Source organism: Acromyrmex echinatior, chromosome 8 (assembly GCF_024713525.1).
Source record: "Acromyrmex echinatior isolate Ae372 chromosome 8, ASM2471352v2, whole genome shotgun sequence".
In the NCBI taxonomy this organism is placed as follows: Eukaryota; Metazoa; Arthropoda; class Insecta; order Hymenoptera; family Formicidae; genus Acromyrmex; species Acromyrmex echinatior.
Genome location: NC_141859.1, coordinates 3859729 through 3882467, shown reverse-complemented (window position 1 = coordinate 3882467; position 22739 = coordinate 3859729). Strand labels below are relative to the sequence as shown.

The following is a 22739-nucleotide window of genomic DNA, read 5'->3' as shown; positions in this document are numbered from 1 at the left end:
TCTCATCTCTTGCGATTAATTATGCGGGCTACAAGGAGGGATTTTTCATATGTAAATTTTTGCATTATCCCGATGCGAGCGGGGAGAGACAGAGGAAGGGAGTAAGAGGAGAATATATGTGTATAGGCTTGCAAAACGCCGAGAGATGCGCACTGCGCAAATGAACCTCCTCGCGTTTCAAGAATAATGTCGCTGCCCGCGCGCGAGAAAAATTGTTGGGCGGGCGGCACTTTGAATTATACGCGTTGCTTCGCATATATACTCGACGTTACGAGTGCCTTTATCTTTCGAGGATGAGCATTTTTAGGACAAACGTGTGGCGCAATCGAATACTTCGTGATTATATTCTAATTTCTATAACTAAGTACATCTGTGTATTTTTTTCTGTAATACGATATGCAAATACAGAATGTACACGATGAATCTTCGATATTTTAAAGTAATACGAAATTAAAACAAACACATATTTCTAGGTCTTTTTTTTTTTTGAAGAATAATTAAACAAACTGCCGTTATGTGAGCACTTTAATGGCACGAAGAATTGATATTTCAATTTTCATCAAGTGTATATGGTATTAATGACTATCACAATTCGGTTATGAAAAACATTCATGTTCATCTTGGTGATATCTTGGTGGAGTAAATTATGTTCTTGAAATATCTCCAGAAGAATAAATCCAAGAAAGTGACATCAAGAGAAGGACGTTCACATCACGATAAGGACGTTTCTTCTCTCGACCCAACGACCTGGAAAAGCCATTAAAGTAAAAGCTTAATAATTTTTGTAAGAAACTTTTTCAATTGTATGTGCACTTAGTAAATAATAAACTAAATTTGAATCAAATTTAATACATTTTCTTAAGTTAAATTGTTTAACTTTATTATTGATTGACGACATGCAATGACGACCTATAGAAATGATTAAAAATAACTCAAATTGGATATAATTTGACATTAGGAGATTTATTGTGTATATTTTATAATATACAGTAAACGATATTATCGGCAATAATTCGTTAATGCAGTATTTTAGATATTGAATGGAACTCCGATTTATCGCGACGGTTTTTTTTTTCTAATAATTGAATTTCTGTCCCATAATAATGCTATTATTGCTGGTATAGACGCGAAGAGTTACTCATTCTCTTTTTTATTGTTCAATTTATTACCCAAAGATTGTTCATTAGTCTTTATTGCCCGTTTCGTCGTACATTACTTCCCTCCGGCATGAAAGCGATCTGTTTGACGCAAGCAACTACGTTCGTTTCTGAAGAAGTATCAACGATTGCATTGTGGTGACATTCCCGGGTGCACTTTACGCGGTGTAAAGTGCCTACGGCACTCGCAAATGATGTGCTTTGACCAACGTGAGATTCACACCGATCTCTCGTCTCCGTCTTGTTTCTCCGCGATGTCTCTTTCTCCCTTTTTCCTCTTAAATTGACGGCAATTGCGCGATCACCGATGAGACTCACTTTCGTTTTACGAGGAGCGAAGTGCCTTGCTGGAATCGGCAATAAGACGTTATTCTTGCCTTCCGTGGAATGTAACTTTTACGGCCTGGAGGAGGTGGCAGCAGACGAGAGGAATAGTCGGCTCTGCGACCGGTCGATTACGCTATTGCGCTGAAATGATACGTTTCCGGTAAAACGGGCCCGATGTAACCCAACCGACCGAATACGAACGTGTAACGCACATGTAATTTCGCAAAACGGACGTTCGCAAAAAGAAAGCATCGAGCTCGATAAAAGTAAGCCCTGCGGTTGCGACGGCTGTGCATGCTGTTGATGATGGTTACCATTATCTCGTTTATTATCATTATTCGCTCTTTTTCATTTTAATAGTGACAAGTACACACCGACTGATAGTATATTATCATCGCGTATAATATATTTGTGTTTACAACATTTGTGTCGATGTCGGGTGTCTCCTTTGGCATCGGTTTTTGTATAGATAAACGCAATAAGAGATCCTATAATAAAAGTCTTGCTAAAGTGAATCAGTCATCTATTTATGATCCCTTTCGTATATTCGGATAGTTATGTATATTTTTGGAAAATAAGAAGAAGCGAAAAAAAGAAGAAAAGAAAGAGATAGAAAGCTATAAGAAAAAGAAAGCAAATATCTGTTGTCTCTTTCTATTCGCTATTTTTTATCCATTTTTGCTAAACTGTTATTATAAAATCTCTAACCGCGACATTTACGTGCGAGAAATCCACAATTTGACGATTCATTAACTTCCCGTAATTCCGTGTAAAGTAGAACGTTCGCGTTTGCCAGTCTTACATCAGGTGTTTTTCCTCTTATCATTGCAGCCCGAAACGGTGCCTCAGGCGAGGATCGACATGACCCGCGTCCTGGAGGTAGCCGCAGCCGAGGACGTCACTGGGCATCCTTACAGTCTTGCCGTGACCTCACCGGAAGGTGTGACCTTCGTCAAAGGGACGTGTCGTGAAGAGACCAGATGGTGGACGGACGTTCTCCAAGTGTATTCGCGAAATAAGGTTGGTCTAGTTCAGTATCTCAATACTTGTATTTTTTAGTTTTACATAATCATATGTCATTCAAGGAACACTTAATTAAATGCTGTCGCAAAATTAATTAATAAATAAAGATTAAATGGTGCAAATAGTAAAAATTAAATGGTACATTTAATAACACTCTCTTGAGGCTTCAACGGCTATTTTCTTCAAAGGAGCTACGCGGGTTACCTGTATTTTGATGTATCATTAAACGCATTTAACAATGTATCAAGACACGGAAATAATTCACAAACCCCGCGTAGCTTTTTTGAAATGTGTTAAACTTTTTTTTTTTTTGGATTGAGATATTTGCATAATCGCAATAAAATGCACTGAAACTGCTGTAGCGAAAGGCGAAATCGAATTTCTGTGTCGAATTATGAGAGAAATATCGATTTGAGAAAATGGCTCGATTGCCCATCGGGCGAAAGCGTTGATGCCTAATGTACACTTGCGACGTAGAATCGCGTCTTACGTGTATCATTTGAGAATTTAATTTGCTGTCGATTACGGAGGATACGCAGCAGCGAGACTCCATATCGATACTGTATTACGTCGGAAAGAGCGTTGCGCGAGAGAACGGAGTCACGCAAACGGTAAGAAAACGCAACTGTCGGCTGATTGCTGGTGCCCTCGCATAATCATTACGTGCCATGCATCCTCTCTCGCGTCACGCTTGTTACGCGTGCAAGAATGATTCCCTGCTTGCGATGTCTTTTCGCGTCGACGGGATTAGCTTCGATAGGGTTTCAACGTATTACCATAAATCTAACACAAGAGGGAATCTGAAGAACATTTGGATTATTTCAGCGCAAATTGATATGGGACGTGTTGAGGTCTGGAAAACGTGTTAAATCTCAGAAAATTTACTCTCTTTCACGATAATTCTCGCGGTACTTATAATTTACACAAAGCTTTAAAAAAAATATCATCTGTTTGCTAATTTAATCCCAGGATGTCATTGATATTAATATAATTCTTCATACATTTCACAATTTAATAACAAAATATTTATAATCTAGGTAAACATAAATAATCTAATTATTAATTTAAAAGGAAAGTAAGAATAAGCACATTATCAAATTTAATTTTGAAATAATATCGAGTATGTAATCCAATTGTATGTCTCATAATACTTGAATATTATATTGTATTATACGCGTATATAATAATAAAAAATAATATAACATAGAACATTGAACAATTGAAATTATTTATCAGGTCTTTGTTATAGTCTTGACTATCACAGAGTTCAAACTAATCCATATAGCACAGAAGCAATATTGTTGCAATGATTGTAATGTCATTACAATGTTGCTGGAATAATCTAATGAGGATATATAACGGACGGAATTTTTGAACATTTATTTACACTTCTTTTAATTTTTGACAATGATCATTGAATGCATAATTTAGCACTCAATGATCTCGTTGACTTGTACATTAAAATAAATTTACTTATTGACAGCGTTCCAGGATTAAATCGTAGATAAAATCAATGAATTAATTCGCGAAAATTATTAATAAACATTCGCGTCACTTTACGAAATGGGACGATATCGGTGATAAAAATGTCTTTATTGTTTTTCATTGCATGAGGCTGTCAGACGTCATGGGATTAGCGTTAATGTAGGACAGAATGCAACATAAAAGTGCGTCGTCGAGTTCATAAACGGGCGCTTTCGCGTGATGAAGCGGTTATTGAGTGCAATTGTGCCGATCGATGCTTGAAAGGCCTTGGTAAAAAAAAAATGGCGTAAGCGACAGTGAAACTGTCGACGTTGCCTCGCATAATCGCCACGCTGACCGATGTGCGTACCGCATCGCACTCATTACGCCAACAATAACGCTCAGTAGTGCGCGAGTTGTTACTGTTGGGACTGCATCTCGCGGGGTTGTCAGTCGAGTCGATTGGCCGTTTCCTGCGATTCATCCGCCTTTTCGCGATCTCTCTAAGGGGCCCCCGTTTTCTCTTTTCACTTGTCGCCGTACTTAACGCCGTACCGAGGCGTTGCAAAAAGGATGTCTATTATTCAGCCGACAACCGAAAGCGCTTGGTGACAAATGGAGAGTCGTTTCACTCTTTGCTGCGCGATCGCATTCGCGTCTTGGCGAACCTGGCCGGACGTGAGAACGATCGTTCCTAGTCTGTAAAAGCTGCCTTACAAGTGGTAACTCCATTAATTACGTATATGCTCTTAACGTGTCACGTTACAAGTTAGATACTTGAAACTTTTCAAGTTCTCTATATTGACGTTTCATCGTCGACTGGACTTGAAACTTGTTCGGAGTATGATATTCACATTTCTGTTTATATTCCGTTTATTAGCAGCTATAAGTTTGCTAATTGGCAAAATATGTAAAGTGAGATATGTAAGATCGGCGAACGAGTTGAAAGATAAGTGATTTTTATAACTCCGTCATTCCATAGTCCATACCATGTCGGCGCCACAAGGCAACCGTAAATTTATGACATTTCGCGCAACATGCGTTTCACGCGTGTTGCAAATTGTTGCGGCCGTAAAACAACCGCTGCTAAAAAAAAAAAAAGGAGACACGTTTATCCAATTTCTGCCTGTCGACGACTTCAAGTTTACAACAGTGTATCGAGCGTTATACAGCGTTTGTACATCGCGCGTTGTTTATTTCGCAACTTACGAGTCGTCGGCGAACAAGCCGAAAAGAAATTCGAGTCGCGTCATATCGGTGGCCTTTCTGATCCAAGCGATTGTCTAGCCTCTCTCGATTGTCTAATTAAATTGTGAACCTTCCAATAGATCAGCCCCGTCATAAATCGAATCGCTCGAAAGCTGTCATTCGTTACATCGTTTGAAATTTTATAACGACGCAGCGAATCGCTCGATCGCATGTTACGCAAGAAATGATCGATCGGCAGTCAGAAATATCTCTTCATTCGGCATTTCTGGTGCAAAAACCGCGTAGTGTTGCACACACGATCGTATTGACGTATTTTTATCGAAGGATACACAGCAGATTTCACAGGAAGATATTTTTTTATTTTGAATACACGTTCAAAAATCTCGAAGTAGGTCTCGTATTACAACATGTCGGCATATCAGTTGACGTTTCCTTTTTTGGACCGTGCATATTTTTATTCAAATTAAACTTTATAAATTAATTAACGAAAGAATCCAGCCGAGGAAAATATTTTTCGAGTTAAATTGTTGGAATTGTATAAAGAAATATTCTGAAATATGCAAATACCACTTTGCATATCCGATCCTTTGTAAATTATTGTACCTGAATTATGTGTTACAACCTGCGTGTGTGAAGTTCGTAAAGCTATAATTCTCAGACAAAAAACATTCCCTTCGTGTACATCCGAGATTCTCTCTATCTCTTCCCCTTCCCCCCCCCTCTCTCTCTCTCTCTCTCTCTCTCGCAAAATAGCGAGATAATTATCTTCTCAGAACAGAATGAAGTATTCTTTGCGCCTGCGGGTTTCGCGTTGATTACTAATCGATCGATCAATCGTCCTCGCATGTTTAAGATCTCGTCGCAGGCTCGTATTGTTCGTACGGAGATTACACGACTACACGTACGTCAATTCCGTTACGCAAGCAATGATCGATCGGCAAATGGCTACACCTCGTTGTCGCTGGCTCCGCGCTGGTGTAAACGAACGATTACGTTACGAGGCCAAGGCGAGATGTATACTTATATTCCTCGCGACATTTAACGCGGGTGAACGTGAAGGAAACCCTGCTCCCGCGTTATTTTCCATATTTTTTTACGATTATCCCTCCTTCTCCGTTGTCCTTCGAATCGCCACGTCGCTGTCTATGCAAAGGAGGCTTGCTTTTACACCTTGAGATCACTCGCGAAATCAACTTATTAGCAATCATCAGTGTCTCTCAACTGAGAATGTAGGACAACGTAAGAAGACAATATCAAACGCTAGCTGTTAAAAACATAGAGTTATTCGTGAATTAATTAATTAATGAATAAATAAATATATTTTTATATTATTATAATTGATAATGTGGCTTATAAATGTTTCGTAATTCATGCACGTTAAATTAAAATTTGGGTTAATCATTTCCCGAGAAATACATCCGTTCGTAGATCATAGTGTTCTCACGATTACGATACGGGCGCGGATGAACGTAATCGTGCGATTATTCGCGGATCGCTTTTCAGATCGCGCGTACCACATCGCGATCGATTATCCGGTTAGATTGTTACAGCAAAGAAACGCTCAAGAGTTTTAACAATAGAGGAAATTTATCTTGAGTAAATTCTCTTCTACGATGTCTTCACGGTGTGCTATTTTATATTTTCAGGGTCGCCACAAGCGAAATGCAACCTTTCCCGGTGGGCAGACGACGATCCTGCAAGTTACACCGACGATTCGAAGTGAGTACCTGCTGCTTGTATACTACGTAAATTTTATAGTGCGTATAATATGCGTAGCCATTTCCACGCTGGCGGTTAACGACGATGTAATCACTATCTCGTTTAGCCATTTCGCGGTATTGCATAGACTGAGGTCTTTACGCAAACAACTTGACATAACGAGGGGTAACGTGCGATATTTCAGTCAACGTGGTAAATATCTCATGGGACACGAGTGACAGAAATGAATACAAATAACAGGTAGACGAGTGGAGCGAGGGAGAAGGCAAATTTCTTCTGCACAATGTGCGACTATTATTATACCGCTGCCACCTCGTTATCCCCGGTTTTGAGAACGAAGTTCTCGTTATCTCTAATTGAATTGTACTTATTTCAATTATTCACGACGAAAATTACAGCGATTAGCTTGAGTTGAGTCACGTATCACTTAACAATAAGACGATGATCCTATAATGTCGCTTAAAATAAGTCTCTTTCGTACACTGCACAGAAAAATATTATTCTATTGCTATAAGAAAACTATTTACTCAATTTTCTTTCTTTCTTGTAAGTAATGATATCTTTAACGAGGAATATTTTCTTGACAGCAACCTTCAAATGTACTTGTTACAAATTTTAGAAAAACTTATTATTATTTACTCAAAACAAGAATTAATTTTCTTTTAAAGAGTATTATAAAACAGATCGAAAAAACGACTTCATTCAACAAGCAAATCGAATTTGTTTTAATATTTTTGAAGTATTAAACTTATTAGGATTCTCAGAATACGTTTTGAATAAATTTGATGCTTATGATAAATTTATGATAGATTTGCGAATATATGAACTTTTAAAATACTCGCAACAAGTGATTATTATTTACGAACAGTATGTATTTTTCTGTGTGTACTGTAGTTTTCGAATTTAACATTGCTATTTTCTAAGAAAGACTAGAATATCTCTTATTTCTTTATTCTATTGTAGAAATCTTGCATTCCGTTGTCTGTTCTATTCGCTTGTCTGAGCTTTTACAAAAGGTAGCATCTGAACTTGATCGCCAGGTAACACGCCAAATCCACCTCGACCGCGCTTCAATAGCTGCCGATCGGAGCCGCGCAGCAGCGCATGGATTCCAGAAACCGGTGGCGGAACATCGGATCTGTGCTCTTCTGTATTTTCATCCACGCCGTCCTTGGTGACGACGAGCGTTGTCACCGCCACCAGTAACAACGTGCTGATCAACGGCAACACGGAGAACATCTCCGAGATCAGGAACAACGGCTTACCGCCGTTGCGTGCTCTCGAGAATGGTTCCACCGGAAATTATCTGACCACTGTGACGTCAACCACATCATCGTTGAATGGTAACGTCTGCAGCACGATCTACTCGACATCCTCGACGGCGACGACGACGACGACGAGCAGCATTGTTTCGTTGGCCGATAAGCCGCCGATGATTCCCAACGACGGCACGAGATCGACGAGCTATCGAGATCAACCTGCTAGCAGCGCATCACCGCCGACCCGGGATAAACTCCGCGCCGAGGACAAAGCCAGGCGCAGGATGAATCAGCAGGGCGAACGGACTGGCGGCATCATCGGCGACACGACCGGCCCAGCCTCTGGCGAGAAACTAGGTCGGTATATTAAATGAGGCACAATCTCTCCCTATTGACGTGGCGACTCCTACGGATAATACTCATCTGTACTTTGACATCTCCTTGATTCTGATTACACAGGATATCTGCCTGATATCTTTATAGTATCTGCAGTCTTATATCTTTGCAATATGAAGAATAAGATTTTTTGTTGTCTGTGCGTCATGCACGCTGAAACAAATTTATTAAACCTTAATACATTAATTTGTTTGAATAGTACCGAATAAATATTTATTTACTTACAGTAAATAAATATTTACTCATTAAAAAAAAAAGATTATGAGTGATGATTCATTAATTATTTAGACGTTTGTGATTTATTTTTTTTATTATGATATCTGGAATTATACATTCAATAAATAATTTCTGATATATTAATTCCGATTAATAATTAAGATTCTGATGCGACAAAATATTGCTATGTATGTCTGATTATTTTATTTGGGATGATTAATGCTTTATCATTGATGATTAAAATTAGAAAAAATATATGAACATATATGAATTTCAAAAATGTAACTTCATTTCGAAATACTTGTGAAAGTCACATTAGAAGTCAATTCTCAAGAGGTTCGTCTCACCTTGTCACGATTCATGTCGAAAGTTTTTTTTTTGCTCTTAATAGACAGATAAAACTAGTTTATATACGGATGGAAACTGGGACGCTGCCACTTTGCGTTTTACATTCTCAATGACGATGATTTGCAGCCCTCGGAAGAAATGACTGATGTATTAAGTTGGAGCTGACCTATTTTTGTTCAATATAATTGATATCGCAAACATAGCAGTTAGTGTGAAAACGTTGCTGGGCTTTCATAGAAAGCTAAATTATTAAAACTGAATGTTTTTCGGGGACAAAAATTTTATATAATTAATTATATGCAATTAATATTATCGGAGCTAATATTATAATAATGAATGTACTTCAATTATTATTCTCTTATTATTAAAAAAAAGTCTTTATTCGAGATTTTCGCGTTGAACGTAAAAAATCGATATCCTTATTTTTTGGTCTTATAACTTATAGGACTTTCAACATCGGGCTCTTGTCCATACGTTTGTCTTTAGAGCCCCGGGGGAGTATCAGGATCCGATTGTACCGTCTCGATTGTACCTGGCGTTACACGTTGCGTAATTGCGTACGCGCAATCGCGAAGGAAATCTACGGCCGTTCGGCCGTGCTGCACCGCGCGATTCGTAGATTTCATTTAGATTGACGCCAAACGAACGACGGGATACTTTAGAAACTGCCTCGCGAAAAATCGGAACGCAGGCACGCGAAATCCGTCGAACGATCTCACTAACGATTTCCAACGAACGCGGATTATTGAAACGCGTCTGTCTTATCGGAGCGTTGAAATCACTCATGAGATTTAAGCCGCTGATCGCCGATTAGCCTTGGTCGGTTTAATCGTGCCTGACGAAAGATTCCAACGTAGGATTTATTCACGAGAAATTTGCGATTTATTATAGCAAAATTGTAATTCACATTGAACTACAATTTGCTAATAAATCGCGAATTTCTCGTGAATAAATTTCACGTTGAAATCTTTCGTCAGGCACGAAAGTCATTAATTAATCGGCAATAAATTAATATGAAGTGATCGTTTACTCGTGCCAACGAGCGCCCATCTCGGGCAGACGATGCTTAAGTAGAAAAGAAATTAATTAAGTTAATTCGGCAACGCAGCGATGCGACGTAGCGAAACGAATATTTGATAATTACGAACGCAGGAAGCTGACTTAACGGTTTCGTCTCGTGCGATGATCTCTTGGATTCTCCTCACGAGCGTTCTAAATATTATAATTATAATTATAGTTCTCGGAGTACGCTGTTAAGCTCGTGAACAGATCAAAATTATAGAGAATGATTTAATATATAGAGGGGATAAAATTTGTTAATATTATATTACGGTATGTTGCATGATGTAGAAGGAAGAAATGTAAGAAGATATATTGTTGTATAGATGACGACGCGTGCCGAAGGATACTTTTGGAGCACGAACGGGAAAGAGAGGGAAAGCTACGAGATATTGCAGCTTCATTAACACAGCCACGAATAAGGAGAATCAAGCCAAGAACTTCGGAGCCAACTAGAGATGTCGTGGATGCGGTTAATGCGGCTCATCAGGATAAACTTGTACGTAGATTAAATACTTGTAAATTATTATTAATTGATTGTATCTTGCATCGACAGAATAATAATTATTAACTATTTTTTAAAAAGTACATTTATTAAATATTTTATGGGAGTGTGTTTAATCGTCTTGTTTAACGTATAATTAAGATTTTGTGAGGTGTATATAAAAATATGACTTTCTATAGAGGATTATATTGATGCTCATTTTAATTTTGCTTAAAAATAAGATTCAATACGCGTTTCACGTACAGATCAGAGGCGATCCCGATGGCTGCGGTTTAGATATTTCCGGCATCAGGTATTCACCCACTTCCGAATTGAGAGTCGATCTGCCGGCAGAGGATTTGCTGAATATCAAGAAGGGCTGGCTGATGAAGCAGGGATTGAATAAGGTGCGTCTCGTATTCGGCAATAAGGGAAGTCGAAGAAACTTGTACACTTTAATTAAAGTTTTTATTATTAAAAAAAATTTTTTTACCTAGGAATGGAACAAACATTGGTTTGTGTTGAGAGGTTGCGGACTGATGTACTACAGAGATCCTTGTGCAGAGGACAAGGGCATCATGGATGGTGTTATAGACCTCAATACTGTCACCGCGGTCACGCCGCTTCAGGTCGCACGAAATTATGGATTTCAGACTGTCGTGAGTAATCGTAATTACGATATCGTGTTTGCGTGAGTGAGGAGCGTTTGTGTTTCTCGGAAAGTACCTAACTGCTTTTGCAAAACAATCTTCTTAATTATATCTGCTTAATTATGCATATAACATTTTTTAAAGTAAAGTCTAGCGATTCTATCATCTAGCGTGACTTATTTTTTTCATTGGAAAAGTTCAAAGAAAGAAAATTGAATGTATTGATTTAAAGAACTTGAGAAAGGTTATTTTAAAGTTAGAAAGATTTTCGCGCATATATTAATTTTTTTTAAAATATTTTTTGTATGAAAGTAATTAAAAGATGAAAAATAGCTAAAAGTATCAAAATTATATAAATTCAATTTAAGCAATGGATTACTTTTCACTTAAGCTCGATGCGTACGTTTAAATTAGACGGTCGGAATTAGCTTCCGCATTTAGAATGGGAGCGTCCAGGAGAATAAATACTAACTCAATTTCACGGTAGAATAAGTCGGGAGCTTCTTGCTCACGCTATTGATTGTTGGCAACGGTCGCGTTTCTCGCTCAAGATGAAACCCATGCGGTTGCATGACATTTTTTTTACGCTCGTATCATTTGCGCGATGCATATTAACTACTTCGGTTTACAACACAGGCCTGGGACGACAGAGGTAGCACGGTGCTGTCCGCGGTGACAGCCGGCATTAGGTCCAGTTGGATGTCGGCCATCAGAAGAGCAGCCAATTTACCTGATCCCGACAGTAACGATTCTCTTACCGTTTGTACAGATACTCAGCAAGAGACGAATCCGCAGTCGCCTACTACGTGAGTATAATAATGCAATTGTTTAGTTATTAAATAATTTTGTTTACATCATAAAATAATAGCATTTTGTGCTAAATAATGATTAGATCCATATTTAAGGAGTTTACGCTTAAAATAGTTATATATTGGAGCAAATATTTTTTACAAGAGATTTTTAGAAGAGATTTAAAGATTTAGAGATTTAAAGAAGAGATAATTCATCATATTTTTAAAGTTAAGAATGCTTATAAATATTGTTTTAGATCTATTACGGATCGTGAAAGAGACTCCGTTGTTCCATCGACATCCATCACGCCTAGATCGGTTCTGTTTTCATCTGACGAAGAATATAGAACCGCTTCCGAGGGTGGTCGAAGAGAATCTGGCGACTGGTCGGAGATGCCGGTATCACCACCGCTGGTAAGAAACGGTGATTGGCCTATGGCGCTAAAAGGTTCCGGCTGGTCGGATTCAGCAAATCACGAGTGGTCGGAGTTGCCACCGTCGCCGCCATTAACGAGAACCGCACTGTCGAGGGTGAAAGCTCGATCTAGATCGAGTTCCAGATCGAGAGTCTATAAGAGAAGCCGGAGCTCACCTCCAAGTTCGCGGAGAAGTACCCTGGACAGTGTAAGATCGGAAGATCTAATGATGGCTTGCTGCGAACTTGGCGAGGACGAGGAGCAGAACAATGGCCACTTACAGAGTAACAGCTGCCTCTCGAGTACCAACGACAGTCCTCTTATTGTCGAGCTTTTGGAAAATCAAGTGTCGCTGCTGCGTGATCAGCTGGATCAAAATCAGTCTCATCCGAGTACGTTACTAGTCATTGTCGAACGTCAGGAAAATGAAATTGAGAACTTGAAGTCGCAGCTGAATGCAGCACGAACCGACATCGCAAATGCGGAGAAGGAATTATCTAGACTTCGACAACAGAAAGCAGAAGCGTCTATCAGAGAAAAACAAGTGGAAGAACTGTTGAATACGATACAGAGGACGGAACAGCAGAGAAATAAAGATCTAGACGATTTGGAGAAAATGAAAAAAGTGTACAACAGGGAGAAAGAGGTCTTAGAATGTAAATTACTTGAAACAGAGGCTATCCTGAGAGAAACGACAGAGAGATGCGAAATGCTTACGAACGAACTAACATCGAGTCACTTATCTGTCGAACATCTACAGACGGAAACAGCAACTCTTAGCGATAGATTATCTCAAGGTACGCATATATACTGTTTATTTGTAAAACACATGATTTTATATTTTAATAAATTTAAAAAAATGTTTGATTGATAATATATTATTCCTTAAATCAGGTATCGAGGAAAATGAACGGCTTTATAATAGAGTGAGAGAATTGGAGGAAAAGAATGGACTTTCTGCTTCGAGGGAACGTGGAAGAAGTTTCGATTCGCTGAGCGATTTGACCAATATTGAATTGGATTTAGATTTGACTGCATTGGACAAGGAAAGGTAAATGCGCGTATAAAAATATAGAAGTATATCATATGAGTAGTAATCACGTATATAATGTGATATTTTTGTTGCAGAATTATGGAGGAATACTACGAGTTGCGAAATCGTTTTGAGAAAGCTGTCATGGAAATTCGAGCCATGAGGAAAGAACTGCGAGAAGCTCATGCTACACAAGATGTTTTAGAGTTGGAAATCTTTGCCCATAAGCAGGACGCAGCTAACGTCAGTGAAACAAATCAAGCACAGGTTCAGTTAATGGCGGCGAGAATCCAAGACCTGACTAATAAGTTAGCCGCCAGTGAAAAACAAATTAGAACTCTAAAGCAAAAATTGACAAAAGCTGAGAACAGAGATAAGAGAAGATCACTCTCTCTCAAAGGAAGAGAATCTTTCCAGATCTCTCAGGAGGTAGAGGACAAACTTTTGGATCTAGAAAACAAGATCTGCGCTATAGAGAGAGGCAAGAGCATTAGTGCTCCTGTTTCGGCTGGCAGCAGTTCGAAGGAATCGAGTCCTAATCCAAAAAAAGAAAAGAGAAGAGAAAGCAAAAATCTGGATCGGGCTAGATTACGAAGAAAATCCTTAGATAGCGCGACAAGTTCTGAACCAATGAAAGTGTTGATTAGACTAAGTACTTTAGAAACAAAAGTTGCGAGCGTTGCTGAGGCCATGGTCAGTGACGCGGAAAAAGACTCCAGCGAATGTAGCGAAATCAGTGGGTCCTCCGAGGTATCATTGGAAGTCCTGGCAAGGCTGAAGAAACTGGAGAGAGTAGTGTCGAAGTCGAAACGACGATTGGAGAAGTGTCTTGGCTCGACGCAGGCGGAAGATAAAGCCGAGAAGTGTTTGCGAGAGGTGAATGAAATATTAGACTCGTGCTTAGAATGTAAGAAAAACCAGGCTAGCGCTCAAATCACCGAGTCAGTAGGGGTAGTGGTATCTAGGTTAGAAACTATACTTAAGGATAAATTGAGCGAACTCACGAAGAGACGGCAGTTACTGGCGCAGGAAGGACGACTGGATGACAGGGAGAAAATGAGACTCGTCGCCGAGCGAATAGCTTTTGAGTCCGTGATCCTGCGACAGATAAAGTGCGCGTTAAATCGCACTACAGATAGAAGCGCCGTTTTGAGTGAATTGGTCGAAACTAGTCAGCTTGCCTCAAGCTTAAAGCGTAAGATTCACGGAACTAAACCCAAAACGTACCAAAAAACGAGTTACATTCAGTATCTCACTAAAGTGTTAGCGAATAAGTTAGTACTGATAGGACCCTCTTCCGTGTCGACGGAAACGCCGAAGGAGATTAACGCCGCTCGCAGCGAAAGTCTAAACTTTCTGCTGCAGAAGCAGCAGGAGATCAACGAGATCATGCGGAAGTACAAGGACGCGAAGTTGCGACAGCTCGCGGAATCTCTGGCCGCCGAGACGTTGAGTCTGTCCGAGCAGGAAGATCTCGCGGGCAAGCAGATCAGCGGCTCGAACAAGAAACTACTCGAGGATAGACGTATTCGCGAGGCATGGGCTTTAGCACAGGAGACCGTGAGCAAGGAACTTGTGCAGGCCGAAGTGTCTCACGTTATCATGCGTTATGGACAATTGTACGAGCAAAACGTCACTTCGATCACGGACATTTGCCTCAGCTTCGATAACGCAGATAATATTAAGCTAGAATCGTGGGTGGACGCGGCACAAGCGCGATTGCGTCAAGAAATGGAGATTTCCATACACGAGCTGTCAGAAGCTTACGAGGACTGTCTGCGTACGATGAAGAAAAACAAGTTGATGACTCTCGACTCCAAGAATGAATCTCGTCAGCTGCTCACAGACTACGCTGATGTAATTGCGCACAAAGCTTTAATAGATTCCAGAATCGCCCTCCTTCAGGAAACCACACGGCAATCATCTACAGCATTGTCTGGCGAAACTTTCATATCTAGTCTTATTCGAAATGAAGAAGTCCTTTCCTGTCTAGCAAACGATGAGGGATACGATCTTCAAAGCAATCCGATTCTCGACGCGGAGTATAGTTACCTTTACCAGCGATTGACTAAGGAATGCGAGGACAGAATATCTGGAAGGAGAGAGTCGAAAGAGCAGCTTAAGAACGTCAGTCAGTCGTTGTTTCATTTGGAAGAGAATCTAGCTGAACTCAGCAAATGTATAAAAGATAAAACGGGCATGAAAATCGACAATATAATTTGGCCTAAATCGGCGAACAGCATCACGGATTGGTCCAGTGTATGCGAAAAGTGCTTACATTTACGAGAACAGCTAAGGAAACTTAGCGATTACATGAATAACATGTCGTGCCAGACATGCAATCAATTACAGGAAACTATTCAGAAAATAACTAACGAACATAATCAGGAATTAGAAGCACTCAAGCGCAATCAGGAGAGAGATTTGATGGATATCAAGGGCGAATTGGATAGCCAGCGGCAATCTTTGACGACCCAATACGAGCAGGAGGCGGCCAGCTTACGGGAGAGAGCTAGGAAACTGGAGCACCGTCTCAACGCGATGGATTCCGAACATTCGGCTCATGTGAACGAGTTGAGAGCTGCCTATCAGAGATCGATAAACGCTGAATTGGACACTGATGCCGAGACGCGAAAACGGTACAAGGAGGAGATCAAGCAGCTACGCGCATTATGCGAAAAGGGTTTGTTAGCTATGGAGAACTCGCACAGGCGTATCATTGCCGAGATGGAAGAGAAACATCGGCAGGAATTGGAGAATCTCAGGGTGGAAAAGGAACAGGCGCTCTCCGAAGAGACGCAAGCGACTCTGGCTGCGCTGGACGCCATGAGAAAAGCACATGAACACGAAGTGCAAAAGGAAATCGCCAAATTCAAGCAGGAGTTTATCAAGCAGATGCAGGCGCGTGAGGACATCGGCGTGCTACACAAAGAACACGAGTATGCAAGGATTTCAATTCGACTCTAACTATTAAGTTAAATTGATGCAGAGACTAAGTGTATGTATTTTCTTTCTTACAGGGAAGAAATGGAGGAAATAAAGCAAGAGATTCTTTCTCTGTCCGCGAAATATTCATCCAAGTGCGTGGAGTCAGCCGCGTTGGAGGAGAAAGTGGGCAATCTGTCCAAGCAACTCGCCCAGGCGCAACAGCACATCATGCAATTGGATGCGAGGAACAAGCAATTACGAGCGCATCTGGTATTGGAGACGAATGACAGCGGTATCAACGATACTATACAGATTCTAAGAGGTAGGGACAACGAGCTCGCCGAACCGAGGGAAGAAATACATCGACTGCAACAATTCAAGGTACGGCTGGCCCTTGATTACAAAGTTTATCATTTAGAAAAGAGTAGATGTGGTTAACAAACATGTACACTACTAAATTGATTAACTCTGCTGCAATTACATATTATGGTGTTTCACTTAGTGAGCTTGTCGCGCTTTAACGAAATTTCTGACTGTATCCGTATTTTAATCGCTCGAATAAAAATTCATACGCTTTTTATTAACGACCACCTCATCGTTTTTTACACATTCTCGAACTTGTATATCACCTTGTAAATAATATAATATTAGATCTCTGGCGTGAACGAGTCCGTTTAGTAAACAAGAAACGTATTGAAACATTCTAATAACATTGCGGTAACGTTGTAACGTTGTTGCAATGTTATTGGAATGAATATGTTTCTTGTTTATTAAACGACGAATCGTAAATACCATAACTGATGTAATTGTAATTTAGCGGATAGTTCAGCGATTTGATTAGCATTTAACCCGCCCCTCTCACTCACCCATCAGCCACATTGACGCATATTTTCGATATTTCACTAACAGCATGGGGACACCCTTCGTGAATCGTCCGGCGTGCCGTCGAAAACCGCCCTGTCGCTAGACTACTCGCCCGCCTATTCGCCACAACGCCTCAGAAGTAATCAGGGTGGCAGCGAGCAGAAATTAACGAGTGAACGGAGTACGAAAGGAGCAAACTCCTTATCCAGCGCGTTGCAAAAACAATCTCTGTCGGCGGATCGACCTCAGAGCGCGTTCTCGTATAGACTCGAACGCGTAAAGTCCGTCTCATTACCGTACTCGAATAATCTGGCTAGGCCGGCGAGTAGTACCGGCGTTTCCGGCTCGCACGTTGATGGGAAAGAACAGCCGGCGAATTTAGGGCAAAAGGAGCGTAACAGCAACCTGGGCTCGTCATTGTGGGACAGCTTGAGACCGAGGAGCGGCCTGCCTCATCAGTATCAAGGTACAGAAGAGAGATAAATACGGAGAGAAAGGAAGGGAGAAAGAGTCTACGGAGATGATGGAATGTGTTGTCGATTAACAGTGAGAGAGCGCTGTACGGTGCTTTTGTAAAATATTACTGTGTAATCGTTGATGTAATTGGTCTTATTGTCGATGGTGTCATCGTTTATGATCAGTTATGATTGGTTCGAAGAATTTTACTTGAAATGATTTTCCGCATGCAACCGTAAATGTTGCATCGTTTTCTAATATAACGCCATAAAGTTGTGAAAAATCGCGAAAATCAGGCGAGATCTTTCTGTCTTTGATTATTACTCTTGCGAAAGAAGAGTAATACTAAGAGTGAGATTAACATGTGCTTTATGGAAATTAACAGCGCTTTTAAGATATTAACACTGTTAAAATATTGACTGATACGAAGACTGAGCATATTATTTTAAGCGGACTCTACACGATCAATATTATTAGTGCAAATAATTGTATTAATAACATTAATGTAAACATTAAATAATTAATATTATTGCGTAATATCGATGTATGCATATTGTGTAGAGGCCGCTTAATTATGCATAAATATGTAACTGTGCAATATTTATTGAGCAATGGTGACGTTTGTTAACTCCTATGAAGAGCTTATCGCATGTATATACGAATGAGTTTAAGCTTTCAGTTTATTACGACTACGTTGTTAATTATTGCATTAATTTCGTAAGAATAATTGATAAAATTGGCGACCTTCTAATCTTAATTATGTTATTTATAAATTAAACTGATAACTAACGTCAAAAGCGTGCCTACTATTATTTTTACTATTAATTGCATATGATGCATTGTGCTTGTCTAACGCTGGTTATTTGCTAACATTCATATATGTAAGGGTCCACGATGTGCAATATGCGAATTAACCTTGCCTTATTGTGGGTGTAACACACTATATACGCTATAAATATCTATAGAAATATTAACTAGCCATGTATCGTAATGTGCTAAAGATGTGTGGGTACGTTGATGTGACAGTGGTTAAATGAAAATATATTTACATATCAGAATTTTTGCAAAGAAATTTGTATTTACATTAATTATCCCAATTCAAAGTATATACACAATATATATTTATAATTTTCCTCACATAGAGATCTAGTCACTGGCACATCTCCAATTAAGAATATCTTAATATCTAGCTGTAGCAATGATGGAATTTAACACAGCAGCCTAAAACTAAATTAATTAGTTTAAACTAAAATTAGTTTTTCTATTATCTTAAGATATCCGAAAAGAAATATTATGTATACATACATACTTTTTCCAAATAAGATATATGTTCTATATATCTTTGTATTAATTTTTATTATAGTTTTTATACTTTTTATATAATTACGTAAATACATGTATATGTACGTATACAATTATATATATATATATATATATATATATATATATATATAATATATATATATATATATATATATACTCTATGGAAAGTGGAAAATCTAGTAAATAAATCTAGGAGAGAGAGAAAGATGTAACAAATTTAAAAGGCAGTAACAAATTTCTTCTATAATTCTACGATAGTCAAAAGTATTTCAAGTAAAAGCAAGTTATGCGTGACAAATATCCTTTAGCGATTCATAATTCATAATTTTAATGTTTCTCGTTATCGCGACCAATAACCGATGCTGTCTATACGAGAGGCTTATGGATACATGTAACGATATACATTGTACGTAACAATATTTCGACAACTGTTTGACATGTAAGGTGGCACAACAACAGAGATGCGAATCGGCGGCGTCACTGGCACCCAGCGGTGGCAGGAGACCAAGCAGAATGAAAAACAGCAGCTCTCGCAGACATACACCCTCCGTGCCAACGCTCGTCACACATCCCGCTTCACCCCGGAACCCTCAGCTCTCTCCGTTGCAGGTCCGTTTCAGTCCGTTTACCTGCTTTGTCATTTTGTTGAATGTTACCTAAGCGTATCACGTTACGCGTAACCGTTCACGCTATCACTTTCACATCTATTCCATCTTATTTGTATAATTTTCGTATGCTTGCTTTAGTTCTCGTGTTACATGATAAATTTTTATATTTATGATTTTCAGTTGCTTTATATCTTGATATCTTGAGACAGTTGTCTTCAGACGCTTTTATAATTACGGATAATCATGCTTGGCGAGGTCCGTCATCTGTTTATAAATTACAGAGTTGATGAGGTCTCCAGCAGTGAGATGGTCCAGCAGAAGTTGTCGCAGCTTACCTCCGACACCCACACCGAGTTACCATCATCCACTTCACCCTCCTCTACCCGCCGTAGGCATGGTCGCCGAGAGGAAAAAACGTTTTGAGCTTTGAACTGTTTGTTCTGTTCTTTTTTTTTATTTCACTGATTAATAATTAGATAGTACGTTCACGTGTGCGTTCACAGAAATGGTCGAAGCGATAACATTTGGCGTATTTAAAATTATTTGACAAACAAAATTTGTGGTCCGGATAATAAAACATTGGACATTATTTATGATATCGAAATAAAAGAAGAAATATTATTCTGATGTTTCTTCTTTCGGAAATCATAAGACTGAAAATATTTTGATATACATACAATGAAATCGTAAAAATAATTTTAAAACGCTGATGAGACACGGACCATTCGGATAATATCTGCGATTCGTGTGAATATGAATTACAATTTCACCACTGCCGTACGAGAATCATGTGAAGCTAGGATGATTTTTGATGGACCAAAGTCGATACACCGATCGCGCTCGTCGTGAATATTGAACATGTTTATTAAGTAAACATGATTCAATAGCCGAAACGGGTCCCGATTATTAGAAGAGGACGGATTGCGCAATCCCTTCTTCTTCCACGATGTGAAAATTCGTAATGTCAAGAATTCATCGCGGGTCTATCGATTGCGATAGGTCGTTTTTGACAGAATTTTTCCTAAGAAATTTTTCTAAGCGTATTTACTCACGTCACGTCACTTTTGCGGGCGGCCGTTCTTTGATATTGCATTTAGACTTTGATAAGGGGGTTTTTTTATCGCTAGCTGTGAGTAAGCTTTTTGCTACAATTGACTTTTCGCGAATATCGCGAATTTTGGAATACATATTTCGGGGCATTAATTATCGCCAAACGCAAAACGTGCGAAATTCTTCACGATATTTTGTTTAATGGTGCTAAAAACGAACGTGTATTAAGAAAACGTGTATTACGAATCATGTATACAACCGTCGTGAGAGAGGCAGCCTAATGCTATTATAATGTAGTGTAGAACTGTGTTTTGATGTAAAAATATATAGGACCAAGGACAAATATTTATTAGGTTTCCGTAATCTTTTAGAAATTTGCATCGGCTGAGCGTATTCGATAAATGAAATTACGCTTTGATTTTTCGTGTTAAACAAATCCTATGGTTATTGTCAAAGGAAATAATATTTTTAAGCGTTGAAATACAAATAATTAAATGTCTAAAATTATTAGATTTTCGTGATTCTGAAGGATTTGTATTTGTTGAGTATATTTGTCAAGTTAAATGAAAGATTCCATTTTACGCTGGTTAAATTTGATTCTATACTTGCGTACATCTATCCTCTCTCAGAGGGGATCCCGTTAAGTTTGTTATCTTTAAGACAAATATTTTATGAATTATGCACTTCTGGTTATTACACAGAGAAGATATTTCTGACACTAGGTTGGATAAGTGAAAAGGAAAAAAAGAAATTTTTTAGTTTGTTAATCGAGAACGAAGAGATCGTTTTACGCTTGTTTCTCGCTCTTGTTATGTATAGATTCTGCACGTAATACAGCGATATGGCATTGCACTGTGTATTATCACATCTTCTCATTGTGTAAATGTTTTTCAGATTGCGATCATTTAATGTTAATACTGTATAGTTTATGACGTTTTATTAAGCATTAATAAAATATAAGACGATTAATTCCTTCCCCTTCGTCTCCAATCCTCAATATATCGTGTGTATGGATTGTTTATATTATTATTGTATTTTATATTATATATTATTACTGCGGTTATTATTGCGATTCGTTCCAGTGATTCGCTCGATATTAAAACGATAGAGATATAAAATTTTCGATTGTCCTTTATGTAGAATAATTACTCAGGATTGTTTAACATTTATAATATATTACGAATATGCTATTGTATTTGTATGATAATTTATATATAACACGTTTGAAATAAAATATAGTAACCATGAAATATTGAACTGCATTAACTGTTATTTACCTATGTAACTTTCTTAATTCTTTACATACAAATTTATATAATCAAAAGAAACAAATCTTTAGACATTAGATTTGAAACATAATTAAAGAATATCTTTTTTTAACAATGTTTTATAATTATTAATGGTAAGTATATATTTTTGCAAAAGATTTGACAATTAATTGTCTCAATATGTCGCTGATGTATGTAAATATATTTGCGAGACAAATTGTTAAGGATATTAAATATTAAATTAAATTAAATTATAGATATTTTATATACAATAATTTTTAAGAAATAGTTTATATTTTAATAATGTTATTGAAGCTTTTCTGCACGAGTTTTAATGCTATAAAATTGTGAAATATTATTGCACAAACGAAAACAAAATAGATAAGCGAAGCTCCATGTATCGATATTTGATTAGACAATTTTCGAAAATATCTTCATATTTTATACGTTTATTAATGATTTCTGGATAGGATTCGACAATAAAAAAAGAAATTATAGATATTATATTTTAGAAATTATAGATATTTATAGATCTTTCTCATTAAATGATAGGTATATGTATATTATCAAATTTGATAATTTTCCTTATGATTTTATTATAACAAAAGAATTGACAATAAAAAGCTCAAATATTTTTGCATTATTTATATAACAAAAAGTGAAATATCTCTATAAATCATTAAAAGAATAA

General features: G+C 38.3%; 1 protein-coding gene across 3 annotated transcripts in view; it reads left to right on the top strand.

The window, feature by feature from the left end:
- osp (myosin phosphatase Rho interacting protein outspread) overlaps window positions 1–22030 on the top strand; it is a 194466-nt gene extending 172436 nt beyond the window's left edge. The window contains exons 4-17 of one of the 3 annotated variants that reach the window (XM_011063100.2): window positions 2316–2504; window positions 6827–6899; window positions 7940–8515; window positions 10504–10676; window positions 10928–11068; window positions 11159–11320; window positions 11948–12117; window positions 12360–13315; window positions 13413–13569; window positions 13647–16490; window positions 16572–16860; window positions 17389–17809; window positions 19567–19731; window positions 20012–22030. In XM_011063100.2, coding sequence (XP_011061402.2) covers window positions 2316–2504; window positions 6827–6899; window positions 7940–8515; window positions 10504–10676; window positions 10928–11068; window positions 11159–11320; window positions 11948–12117; window positions 12360–13315; window positions 13413–13569; window positions 13647–16490; window positions 16572–16860; window positions 17389–17809; window positions 19567–19731; window positions 20012–20160 — 6465 coding nt within the window. In that variant the 3' untranslated portion in view covers window positions 20161–22030. The remainder of the gene's footprint in view (window positions 1–2315; window positions 2505–6826; window positions 6900–7939; window positions 8516–10503; window positions 10677–10927; window positions 11069–11158; window positions 11321–11947; window positions 12118–12359; window positions 13316–13412; window positions 13570–13646; window positions 16491–16571; window positions 16861–17388; window positions 17810–19566; window positions 19732–20011) is intronic. The other 2 variants (XM_087408890.1, XM_087408891.1) reach the window with 2 other exon arrangements.
- The last annotated feature ends 709 nt before the right edge of the window (window positions 22031–22739 follow it).